General features: G+C 41.0%; 1 protein-coding gene across 2 annotated transcripts in view; it reads left to right on the top strand.

Annotated features, from left to right (window-relative positions):
• PHAF1 (phagophore assembly factor 1) overlaps nucleotides 1-12,800 on the top strand; it is a 69,931-nt gene that overhangs the window by 47,899 nt on the left and 9,232 nt on the right. For both annotated transcript variants that reach the window (XM_070952866.1, XM_070952865.1), the window contains exons 8-13: nucleotides 44-141; nucleotides 2,373-2,485; nucleotides 5,003-5,136; nucleotides 6,623-6,706; nucleotides 9,969-10,051; nucleotides 11,501-11,544. In XM_070952866.1, the coding sequence (XP_070808967.1) occupies nucleotides 44-141; nucleotides 2,373-2,485; nucleotides 5,003-5,136; nucleotides 6,623-6,706; nucleotides 9,969-10,051; nucleotides 11,501-11,544 (556 nt within the window). The remainder of the gene's footprint in view (nucleotides 1-43; nucleotides 142-2,372; nucleotides 2,486-5,002; nucleotides 5,137-6,622; nucleotides 6,707-9,968; nucleotides 10,052-11,500; nucleotides 11,545-12,800) is intronic.

Genomic DNA, 12,800 nt, shown 5'->3' with positions numbered 1-12,800 from the left:
GTGTTCAATTATTTACAATGCCTTTTCATTTCGATTTCCACAGCCAAACTTTGCCCACGGCTTAGCCTCTCTGCAAATCCCACACGGTGCAACTGTGAAACGCATGTACATCTACAGCGGGAACAGCCTACAGGATACAAAGTACGTTCGCTCTGATGTTGTGGAATCACAGAGGTGGAAGGGTCCCTGGGGGTCTTCTAGCCCAACCCCCTGCTTAAGCAAGAGACCCTGTGGTCAATAATTAATCCGATTGCTAATCAATTGATTAACAATCAACTAGACTAATAATTTATTAATCTAGGGATATAAAATTAAAGATTTAAAAGGTAAAGATTTTAATTGGGTTTTTAAAAATGGGATTTTAAATTTGGGGTTTTAAATTGAGCCTATCATTTAATCATTTTAATTATTTTTAAATTTTGTCTGTGCTTTTAATTAGGCTGTACACCACCCTGAATCCTTCGGGAGAAGGGCAGTATAGAAATAAAATAAATAAATAAATAAATAAAATTAATAAATGCAAATATTTTATGCGGGCTATCTTATTGAAAAAATGGAAATAATGTATTCATTTTTTTCCCCCTGTGCCTTTCCTCGATTATAAATTATGTGGTTTAGACTACACGTTTATATGCATAGCTATATAAACTGTTGCTTTTTCACGAATATAATCAATATACTTGTGCAAGTAGTGCTCATTTCATGACTAATAACGGTTCAAAGTTATGGTCCTACAATTGGGCGTAATTCACTTCATCGCCCTTTTGGTTAGCAACATAAATTCTGGTCCCAATTGTGGTCATAAATCAAGGACCACCTGTACTGAGAGCCAATATTTTGCGTTAGTCTTTCACTGAGATATATTTCATCTTCTGTTTTGCGCGTAAAAGTCTTTTTTTTCTCTCTCTGTTCATTTCCGGAAATGCTTTCATTTTCCAGGCTGAGAAATTTGTTTTTCTTTTCTTATTTGAGTTTTATTGGGTTTTAACAATTAAACAATTCTTATTCAACTTTTGTGCATGACTGTGACCATTTACATATCATCACACTAATGTTCTCCTATACTCTATATAATTTTGCAAAATCTACTATCTGTTATTTCCAGGGTGGATAAAAAACAATGATTTTTTTTAAAAAAATCAAAAAAATCAGATTTTTTTGATTTAAATCGGATTTTTTTGATTTAAATCGGATTTTTTTTTATTTTTATCGAATTTATTTTAATAAAAAACTTTTGGGGTAAAAATCTATCGTAAAATAGTTTTCTATTTAAGATGCATAAATAATTTAGTTTATTCAGCATGAAATGGAGCTTAGTTATGTAGCATGAGGCTGTATATTCTGCAACACTGGGACTATCGGTGAGTCAATAGTGGGTCAAAGGAGTAGCAGAGATGACAGTTGCTCTTTAAAAATTATGATTTAAATCGAGTTGATTTAAATCAAGCCTTTATACTAGTGATTTAAACCATGATTTAAATTGTGATTTAAATCAACTCGATTTAAATCAAATCTACCCTGGTTATTTCCCTTTTTTTTCTATCTTCAATCCAGTTATACCATTTCTCCCATATTACGTAAAAGTCCGAATCCATCAGTCATATATTATTCATATTATTAACAACGTATATTATTCTACATATGACAATGGCGGCAAGATTGGCATTTGCACAATGTTAGAGAAATTCAAACATACCCTCCAAAGATATAATAATTAGAAAGATATTAGATTGCGCCGAGATGGAGAAATTTGGTTTTTTTGGGACATTGATTTCTTGACATGCAAACCATCTCTCGAAATTTCTATGGAGATTCTCCGTCATCCAGGTCACGGTTGTCCCAAAGGCAACTGGACTTTCTGGTTTTTCTTTGAAGACGTTTCGCTTCTCATCCAAGAAGCTTCTTCAGCTCTGACTGGATTTCCATTCTTCCATTCCCCACCATCCAGTCAGAGCTGAAGAAGCTTCTTGGATGAGAAGCGAAACATCTTCAGGGAAAAACCAGAAAATCCAGTTTGCCTCCTGAAAAAAGCACCTTTGGGATATCTCTCAAAATTCTGCCTTTTTTCTCTAAATGGATGGCCTCTGGGGATACAGTGAATATCCAGAATAAAATAATTTGGCATCTGGCTTTTATCGGCTGACAAGCTTCAAAGTGTGATTTTTTCAATCTAGCCATTCTTCAGCAGAGGCTTCCCTTTTTTTCTCTGTTGGACTACAGTTCCCATCATCCTCCAATCAGCTTCCGGAGTTGGACTTGCCCTTCCATTGTAATGTCTATTATAAGTTAGGAAGTTTGGAATATAGAAACCTTCAGGATTGGTAAAGGAACGTATCCTATTTTAAATTATTTACGTTGTTTTATGCTTTTAGGGCACCTGCGATGCCACTCAGCTGTTTCCTCGGAAATGTGTATGCAGAATACGTTGATGTTCTCCGAGATGCAGCTGGACCCTCAGGTTTACGACTGCGATTACTCACTGCAGGTATAGTAGTATGTCCAATTCTGGTCACCACGTTATAAAAAAGTTGTTGAGACCCTAGAAAGAGTGCAGAGAAGAGCAACAAAGATGATTAGGGGGGCCTAGAGCTGGGATGAAATCTACTTACCTTCCCTACCAGTTCAGAAGTGCACGCACCCGGCGCACTGACCACTGCACATGTGCAAACCCTTCTGCACATGCACAGAGGGTAAAAAACAGGTTACTTCCTGGTTAAAACCAGGAAGTAACGACAACCGAGTGAGTAGGCGGAGCCTCGCGCTCCCATCGCTACCGGTTCTCTGAACTGGTCTGACCGGTAGCATTTTACCCCTGGCCTAGAGGCAAAACCGTACGATGGACATTTGAGGGGATCTAGGTACGTCTAATCTAATGAGAAGAAGAACCAGGGATGACTTGATAGCAGTCTTCCAATATCCGAGGGGCTGTCCTAGAGAAGAGGGGGGGTGACTTTTTCTCCAAAGCATCTGACGGCAGGACAGATGGAAGCTCATCCAAGAGAGATCCAACCAGAGGTGAAATGTAAAAATACGTTACTACCGGTTCTGTGGGCGTGACTTGGTGGGAGGGGGTAATGTGACTGAGTGGGCGTAGCCAACTTTTTTTTTTTTAACTTTTAAAAGCATTTTTTCTGAAGAGATTGTAAAAAAATGCTTTTAAAAGCCTCTGACGATCAGGCAACTCAACTGGGATTGCCAGAGGCTTTTAAAAGCATTTTTTTTCTACAACCGCTTCGGCCGAAGAGGCTGTAGAAAAAAATGCTTTTAAAAGCCTCTGGTGATCCCAGCTGAGCCGCGCGATCATCAGAGGCTTTTTTTTTTAACTTTTCAAAGCATTTTTTCAGCCGAAGAGGCTGTAAAAAAAATGCTTTTAAAAGTAAAAAAAAAAAAGCCTCTGATGATTGCGCGGCTCAGCTGGGCATGGGGGGGGGGTGGGGGGTTTGCAGGGATTTTTGCTACCGGTTCTCCGAACCACCCACCACCATCGCTCCCTAATCGGGAGATCCGGTCCGAACCGGGGAGCATTTCACCCCTGGATCCAACGTAGAATGAAGGAGAAATTTTCTTGATCGTGAGAACAGTTAAATCAGTGGGACGGCTTGCTTTCAGAAGTCGTGGGTGCTCCATCACTGGACGTTTTCAAGAAGAGATTGGACAGCCATTTGTCTGGAATTGTGTAGGGTCTCCTGTTTGAGCAAAGTGTTGGACTAAAACAGGGCTCTCCAACCGTGGCAACTTTAAGCCTGGAGGACAGCAAAGCTGGCTGGGGAATTCTGGGAGTTGAAGTCCTCCAGGCTTAAAGTTGCCAAGGTTGAAGACAAGACCGCCAAGTTTCCTTCCAGCTCTATTTTGACTGATCGATTGGTTTTTAAGAAGAGACTGGACAGCCACCAGTCTGAAATGGGATAAGGTCTCCTCCTTGAGCAGGAGATTGGACTGGAAGACCTCCAAGATCCCTTCCAACTCTTGTTATTCTATGCTCTAATTCCAAGTTAAAATATTTGTGCTTGACTTTCCCCTTAAAAACAGGAAAGGGAATGTGGTCCAGCTGGTGAGGTTGATCCCGTCCAGCTTTTTTAGCCCACTCACCTGGTCAGAAGTAAACCACCCCAGTGGTGGGATTCAAATAATTCAAGAACCCTAATCTCTGCCCTAATGACCGGCTGGGTGGGCGTGGCCATGGAGGGCGTGGCCAGAGTGTGTGACAGACAGCACTTGGCCTCCTGCACTCCCCTGGGAGAAAAAACAGGCTCCCACCCCTCACTCTCCATTTTGGGCCTAGTAGGCCTCCCTGCACTTACCTGGGAGCCAAAATGGAGTGTGTGGGGACCTCCTGGAAGGGGCAGGGAAGGGAGGGGTGGGGCCAGCCAGCTATTTAACTACCGGTTTGCTCAAACCGTCTGAAACCACCCAACTCTAGATCAGACTGTGACAAAAACAACAACTCTGTATACAACGAAAACTCTCATGTCTGTAACTTTCAACGGGGTGCATTTTAGGCAACAATTTTTAAATCAATGTACCTCAAAAAGGCTCATTTTTTTTTTTAATTTGATTTATATGCCGCCCTTCTCCGGAAACTCAGGGCGGCTTACAATGCGTAAAGCAATAGCCTTCATACTTTTGTATATTTTTACAAAGTCAGCTTATTGCCCCCACAAACTGGGTCCTCAATTTACCTACCTTAGAAAGGATGGAAGGCTGAGTCAACCTTGAGCCTGGCGAGATTCGAACTTACTAATTGCAGACAGCTGGAGTTAAATTACAATGCATTAGTCTGCTGAGCTATCCAGGCTCAGTTTTAAAGAATGAGTCCATAAATCATAATTTCATTTCTTTCTTTCCGCATAAAGTTTACATGAGCATTCTAATTTTTTTTTTTCCTCTGAACACTCACATTCACATAATTTTATTTTCTAAGACTATTGGGATCAAGGCAGGTGCTTCAGAATTATTCCCTAGTGCTCATATCTTCCCTCTCTCCTTTATTTCTCCTTTATAGGTTGCGGTCCTGGTGTGTTAGCCGATGCCAAAATACGGGTATCTGAGCGTTGTGTGTATTTCGGTGATTCGTGCCAAGATGTTCTGAGCACTTTGGGGTCCCCTCACAAGGTTTTCTACAAATCTGAAGATAAGGTTAGGCAAAATCCTTGCTGGTCATTTGTATAAGCAGCCTGCAAAGACCTTCACTTCCTCACTGAGTGTTAGATAAATTATAGGCAGTCCTCCCCTTACGACCACAATTGAGCCCAAACTCTGTGGCAAAGCGAGATAATTGTTAAGTGAGTTTTGCCCCATTTTACGTTTTTCTCACCAAGTTGTTAAGTGAATCCCTGCCGTTGTTAAATTAGTAACACCGTTCTTAAGTGAATCTGGCTTCCCCATTGACTTTGCTTGTCAGAAGGTCGTAAAATGGGATCACGTGACCCCGGGACTCTGCAACGGTCATAAATATGGGTCAGATGCCAAGTGTCTGGATTTTGATCAAATGACCATGGGGACGCTGCAACGGTCATAAGTGTGAAAAACGGTCACGAGTCACCTTTTTCAGTGCTGTTGTAACTTCAAATGGTCACTAAATGAATTTTTAAGTTAAGTTGAGTTTTTATTAATTTTTCCTGCTTGTATTTTTAAGTGAGATATTTTTAATGTCATTTTAATTTATTGAGTGTTGTGGGGTTTTTAATGGTATGCAGAAAGTGGCTTATTTATTTATTTATTTATTTATTTATTTATTTATTTATTTATTTATTTATTTATTATATTTCTATACCGCCTTTCTCCCGTAGGACTCAAGGTGGTGTACAGTCAAGAAAAATATAGACACACAAACATCATTAAAATTATTATTATAACATAATCTGACCCAATTAAATAGAACCTAAAATTAGATAACATTTTAAAAACATTCACATGTTCATATGGATGGTTGGTTTTTTTCCCACTCAGTACAGGGAAGTAGTCCTTGATTTAGAATCCCAATTGACCACAATATTTCTGTGGCTAAGCAAGGCAGCTGTTAAGGGGAGTTTTGCCCCATTTTGTGAGAGCAAGGGAGTTTCGCCCCCTTTTTGCCTGCCATTAAGTCAGTGTTTCTCAACCTTGGTAGCTTGAAGATGGGTAGACTTCAACTCCCAGAATCCCCCAGCCAGCAGCGCTGGCTGGGGGATTCTGGGAGTTGAAGTCCACCCATCTTCAAGCTTCCAAGGTTGAGAAACACTGTGTTGGGTGAATTACTGCAGGCAGTGATGGGATTCAGCCGGTTCGCACCATTTTGGGAGAACCGGTTGTTAACTTTCTGAGTAGTTTGGCAAACTGGTTTTTGGAAGAAATCATTAGGGCAGAGAACCCGTTGTTAAATTACTTGAATCCCACCACTGACTGCAGGTGTTAAGTTGTTAACATGGCTGGCTGAGGAATTCTGGGAGTTGAAGTCCACAAGTCATAAAGTTGCCACCGTTGGAGATCCCTGCTGTACAGGGTTGAATCAATTCCTGATTTCTCTCGTGGATGTCATTTAATCCATTCAAAGCTTAGGGGGGGGCTCCCTTTTCCCAATAAACACCAGCCATTGTTAAATTTGAAAATAAAGCTGTTTCTTGCTTTTTTTTTTTGCAAACAGATGAAAATCCATTCACCTTCGCCTCACAAGCAAGTCCCTTCGAAGTGCAACGATTTTTTCTTCAACTACTTCACGCTTGGAGTGGTGAGTTAAAGCTGGGGTTAGATACACGCCACTAAACCATGTTTGTTTAATAATAAACGCAAGCAGCCAGGGTCACCCAATATGCTGAAGCACGTCAACCTGAGCAGTGGTGGGTTCCAAAAAATTGTTACTAGCGGTTCTGTGGGTGTGGCTTGGTGGGCGTGGCAGGGGAAGGATACTGTAAAATCTCCATTCCCACCCCACTCCAGGGGAAGGATACTGCAAAATCTCCATTTCCTCCTGATCAGCTGGGTCTCAGGAAGCAGAGAATAGATGGGGGCAGGGCCGATCAGAATTTTTACTACCGGTTCTCTGAACTACTCAAAATTTCTGCTACCGGTTCTCCAGAACTGGTCAGAACCTGCTGAAACCCACCTCTGAACCTGAGCTTCTAGCATTACCTGAGCTTGTCTGGTCAAAATCCCAGGGCCAAAAGGCAGCTCCTGGATCTGCAAGGCCACTAGATGGCATTTGAGGGCCTCCATAAACTCAGTAAATGAATGAGGGAAGTCAGACTTTCCATCACGGACTAAAAGCTCGTAAGATCTTCATAGTTTTCGCTTAAAAAGAAAAGATCCGGGAGTGCCACACATGACATGTGAAATTGTATGCCAGCTGTTGAAAAAAATAGCAGATGTTTTTGCTGCTCATTTTTGAATTAATTATTTTCTTCAAGTTGCTCACACATAAGAATGTCATAGAATAAACAGTCCCAAAGGTGGCTTTTTTTTTCAAGAGGCCACTGGACTTTCTGGTTTTTCTTTGAAAGACGTTTCGCTTCTCATCCAAGAAGCTTCTTCAGCTTCTGTCCTTCTTGGATGAGAAGCAAAACGTCTTCAAGAAAAAAACCAAGAAAGAAAGTCCAGTGGCCTCTTGAAAAAGCACCTTTGGGACAACCATGACCTGGATGGCTGAGAAGGAGCCTTGGTGGAGCAGCGGACTAAAGCGCTGTTAAAGTAGCACTTAGCTGCCAGCTGCCTGCAATTACTGCGAGTTCAAATCTCACCAGGCTCAAGGTTGACTCAGCCTTCCATCCTTCCGAGGTAGGTAAAATGAGGACCCGGATTGTGGGGGCAATAAACTGACTTTGTATAAAAAAAGAACACCGCTTAGGGGGGGCCGAAAGCCCTACTAAGCAGGTATATACAAAAGTATGAAGGCTATTGCTTAAAAGCATTGTAAGCCGCCCTGAGTCTCCGGAGAAGGGCGGCATATAAATCGAACCAATAAATAAATAAATAAATCTCCGTAGAATAAACAAGGTTGGAAAGGACCTTGGAGATCTTCTAGTCCAACCCGGCTCAAGGCATGAGACCTTATGCCATCCAGACAAATGGTGGACCATTCTCATCTGAAAAACCTCTAGTGATGAAGCACCCACGACTTCTGGAGGAAAGCTATTCCCCCCGATTACAGTAATTGTTCTCACTGTCAAGAAATTTCTCCTTTGTTCCAGTTTAAAGTAGACAGACCTAGTTCCCTTAGCCCTTCATCCTATGTTTTAGCCTCCAGTCCCCTAATCATCCTGGTTGCTCTTCTCTGCACTCTTTCTAGAATCTCCACATGTTTTATAATGTGGTGACCAAAACTGGATACAGGATTCCAAGTGTGGCCCGACTAATGCAATATAAAGCAGTATTATCACTTTACGTAATCTTGAAACTATCCCTCTGTTGTGTTCTGTCCCCGTCTTACACACGCACACAAACAGACAGCCGGGGGTTAAATAAACTGGCAGACAACCAATTCTTCCGATAAGACGCTTGGCAGCAACCCAGTAGCTGCTTGCCAAGAACTTTTACTCAATAAACAAAATACACACAGTCAAGAATTGTCCATTTCGTAAAATAAATCCAAGGCCGATAATGTTGTTTCCAAAGATGCAATGTGACTCGATAGTAGTTAGTTTTGTCCGTCACAGAGTCTGAATGGCCACCTCACCCCCTTTTATATCCTGTGGGTTGTGGTCCAGTGACTCAGCCTAATCTCTGGCACGCCTCTTCTTCTGTTGCGCGCGCTTATCTCTGCGACGCTGCCGAGGATCCAGCCAAGACTCATCTCCCTCATTACTGTCCACCTGTGGCTGCGTGGACGTGCTTGGCCCCGGCCCTATCTCTTGCCCTTTGGCGGACACCGAAGGCATTGCCAGAGAGGAGGGTCCTGGAGAGGGAGGCCTTGCCAACTCCTCTCCTTCACTCTCGGAGTCCTCTCCTGCCGATGACACAGGCTCAGGTAACGGAGCCACAACATGTTGATGTAGCCTAGGACTGCATTGGCTTTTTTTGGCAGCTGCAGTACAGCTCATATTGAAGTGGTTGTCTACTAGGACAGCTAGATCCCTCCCACAGTGCATACTATTGAGCCAGGTACATGTTGATTGACAGGTAGGATGTTAAAAACAATTACTACCAACCTGCCTCCCATTGAGGATCTGTATACTGCACAAGTCAAAAGAGGGCTGTGAAAATATCTACAGACCGTTCGCATCCTGGACATAAATTGGTTCAACTCCTACCCTCAAAACGAAGCTATAGGGCACTGCACACCAGAACAACTAGACACAAGGACAGTTTTTTCCCGAACGCCATCACTCTGCTAAACAAATAATTTCCTCAACACTGTCAAACTATTCACTAAGTCTGCATTACTATTACTATTAGTCTTCTCATCGTTCCCACCACCCATCTCCTCTCACTTATGACTGCATGACTGTAACTTTGTTGCTTGTATCCTTACGATTTATATTGACTGTTTCCTAATATGATTTGATTGCTTATTTGTACCCTATGACTATCATTAAGTATTGTACCTTATGATTCTTGTTGAACGTATCTTTTCTTTTATGTACACTGAGAGCATATGTACCAAAGACAAATTCCTTGTGTGTCCAATCACACTTGGCCAATAAAATTCTATTCTATTCTATTCTATTCTATTCTATTCTATTCTATTCTATTCTATTCTATTCTACCCTACCCTACCCTACCCTACCCTACCCTACCCTACCCTAATCTATTCTTTATTCCATTATTCTATCCTATGCTATCCTATCCTATCCTATGCTATCCTATGCTATCCTATCCTATCCTATGCTATCCTATCCTATCCTATCCTATCCTATCCTATCCTATCCTATCCTATCCTATTCTATTCTATTCTATTCTATTCTACAATAACTTAAACAGGTCAATTGATTGATGATGATGGCTTGTTTCATCACTTAAGTATAGTAATTTTTCTCTGTTCTGGTTTTCTCCCTCAGGATATCCTTTTTGATGCAAATACTCATAGAGTAAAGAAATTTGTTTTGCATACCAATTATCCTGGTCATTATAACTTTAACATGTGAGTAAAAAAGCTCAAATATATCCCATTTTCCATTTCAGCCTGAAACGTTATGAGCTAGTAGTAGATGGATATGCAAGAGCCCAGAAACTTTGTGCTTTTTCCTGAATTTCCAGCAGTGGAAACACATAACGCCTAATTTATCGTTTCTAAATCTTCATCAAACATTTGAGGAATGATTCTAATCTTTTTCAAAAAATTTCTCAGACAGTCAAAAGCGTTTATCTTCTTAATTCCATGAAATAGAGGCCGTCCTCCCTTAAGGGCCACAATGGAACCTGGAATTTTGGGTGTAAATTGTTCTGGTCTTTTAGCTTTTAGTTACCATGTCACTTAATTCAATTTGACACCATTTTTATGACAGTCGTAAAGCAAGCCACTGCAGTCGTTCAACAAATCAGGTGGTCGCTAAGCAAATCCATTTTTTTCCAAATGGGCGTTATTGCCAGAAACGTCGAAAATCACAGTCACATGACTGTCGATGCCGATATTCATAGAGAATATTCTTATGAGACCCGTGCAAGACTGCGGAATATAGAATGTGCATAACATTTTGCCTTTGAATTCTTTTGAATTTGAAATACATTTCAAGTGTCAGACCACACACACACAAACACACACAGGCTTTCAAACCCGAAACAGCCATTTTGAGTGTGAAACGGGCTGTTTTGACCATTTTGGAAGGAGCGTAGAAACCATGTTTTGAATTCAAAACAAGACGCTATGAATTTAGAACAGTTCAACTTAAACATACTGTATTTTTCGGAGTATAAGACGCACCGGACTTTTTTGGTGAGGAAAAGAAGAAAAAGGAATCTCCCTTTGCCTCTAAGCAATTTTGCCTGGTGCAGCAAACCGCCTGCTTTACTTTCATTTTCGTTTTCAGCATAGCTTGATTAGCACAAGGGGGAAAAAAAATCTGCTCCAGCAATTTACCTCCTTGCAGCAAGCAGCAGATCCCTGTGCAAAACAGCTGAGAGCAAATCAGCTGAGAGTCGGGAGACCGATCCAATCAACTTGTGATAATTAGGCTGTGCTGAAGCTGAAAGGAGCTGTTTTTTCTTGCTGTTTGCTTGCAAGGAGGTAACTGCTGGGGGGCAGAGGCCAAAGGGTGGGGGCCAGTGGGTGGGTGGGATTACATTCAGTGTATAAGACGCACCTAAATTTTCACCCCCTTTTAGGGGGGAAAAAGGTGCGTCTTATACTCCGAAAAATACAGTAATTTATTTAGAGCAGGAGTGTCCAACCTCAGCAACTTTTAAGACCTATGGCCTTCAACTCCCATAATTCCCTAGCCAGCCGATGCTGGCTGGGGAATTCTGGGAGTTGGTCCATAGGTCTTAAAGTTGCCAAGGTTGGACAGACCTGATTTAGAGTCAAGTATTTTTTTGAAATAAAACTCTTGTTTATGATTGTACTTTCTCCTAACTACTGATTCCATTCTTGCAGTTATCACCGTTGTGAATTTAAGATCCCGCTTGTTATTAAACAAGGTAAGAAAGAAGAATATTTGCCAAAAGATATATGTGAATGGGAACATCGACCGTGAATGAATGATGGGATTCTTATGATTCTAGGACATTTTTTTTAATGTGCTTTTTAAAGTTTTAACAAAGCAAAATTGAGGGGAAACCCAAAGTTACGGCATGTGAAGCTAAGACTTTTAGGTTCAATATGGCCAACAACATGGGTGAATTTACAAAAGATTAAGGAAACAAAACAGAAAGACAAAAACTAGTGCTCACATCCTAATATATCCCCTTGGTATATGAGGTAGTCCTCAACTTACGACCACAGTTGAGCCAAAAAGCGAGACAATTACTAGAGCCTGGTGGCGCAGCAGACTAATAGCCTATTATTATCATTCAGCTGCCTGCAATTACTGCTAGTTCGAATCTCCCCAGGCTCAAGGTCGACTCAGCCTTCCATCCTTTCTAAGGTAGGTAAATTGAGGACCCAGATTGTGGGGGCAATAAGCTGACTTTGTATAAATATACAAAAGTATGAAGGCTATTGCTTAACGCATTGTAAGCCGCCCTGAGTCTCCGGAGAAGGGTGGCATATAAATCAAATTAAAAAAAATAAAATAAAATAAAATATTTTTTTAAAAAAATTTTTTTTTAAAAAAAAATTGTTAAGGAATTCGCAGAGCAACCCTAGAGTAGCAAGGGTGTGCACATGAAAGCGATTGAGAGCAATTGCGAATAAACAGCCAACACACAGATACACTGAGTTGTGTTTTACTTTTAGGAAATAGTAATAAGGCACAGTCCAATAAACAGTCCAGGTCATACACAGATAAAGCAGTAGATAGTAAAACAATAGTCCAGGGATAATCTAATAAAGTCTTCTTACCAGTCGTCGTAGTCATACACAATAAACAGTTGCAAACAGTAGCAAACACAGCAAAGAGCAATAACGATCAGCAAAGACAAATAAACCATGTTTCAAGCTCCCTCTTAAGGCCATTAGCCAATCAGAGCTAACCAATCAGGACACAGTATGATGCAATACAGCAATAAAGCTATATTAAAGCTATATTGAGGTTTTATATATTGTCAACCCAACAAGTTAGGTAATTATCATTTCCTAACACAGTTGTTAAGCGAACGTTGCCCCATTTTACGGCCTTTCTTGCCACAGTTGTTGAGTGAATAGCTGCAGTTGTTACGTTAGTAACATTTAAATGAATCTGGTTCCCCCATGGACTTTGCTTCTCAGGTGGATCTCAAAAAGTAATCATGGGACA

This window comes from Pituophis catenifer, unplaced genomic scaffold, assembly GCF_029215685.1.
Source record: "Pituophis catenifer annectens isolate HBS135680 unplaced genomic scaffold, rPitCat1.0.hap2 SCAF_13, whole genome shotgun sequence".
Classification (NCBI taxonomy): Eukaryota; Metazoa; Chordata; class Lepidosauria; order Squamata; family Colubridae; genus Pituophis; species Pituophis catenifer.
The sequence above is the reverse complement of the archived record's forward strand: the minus strand, read 5'-3'. Positions and strand labels throughout refer to the sequence as shown.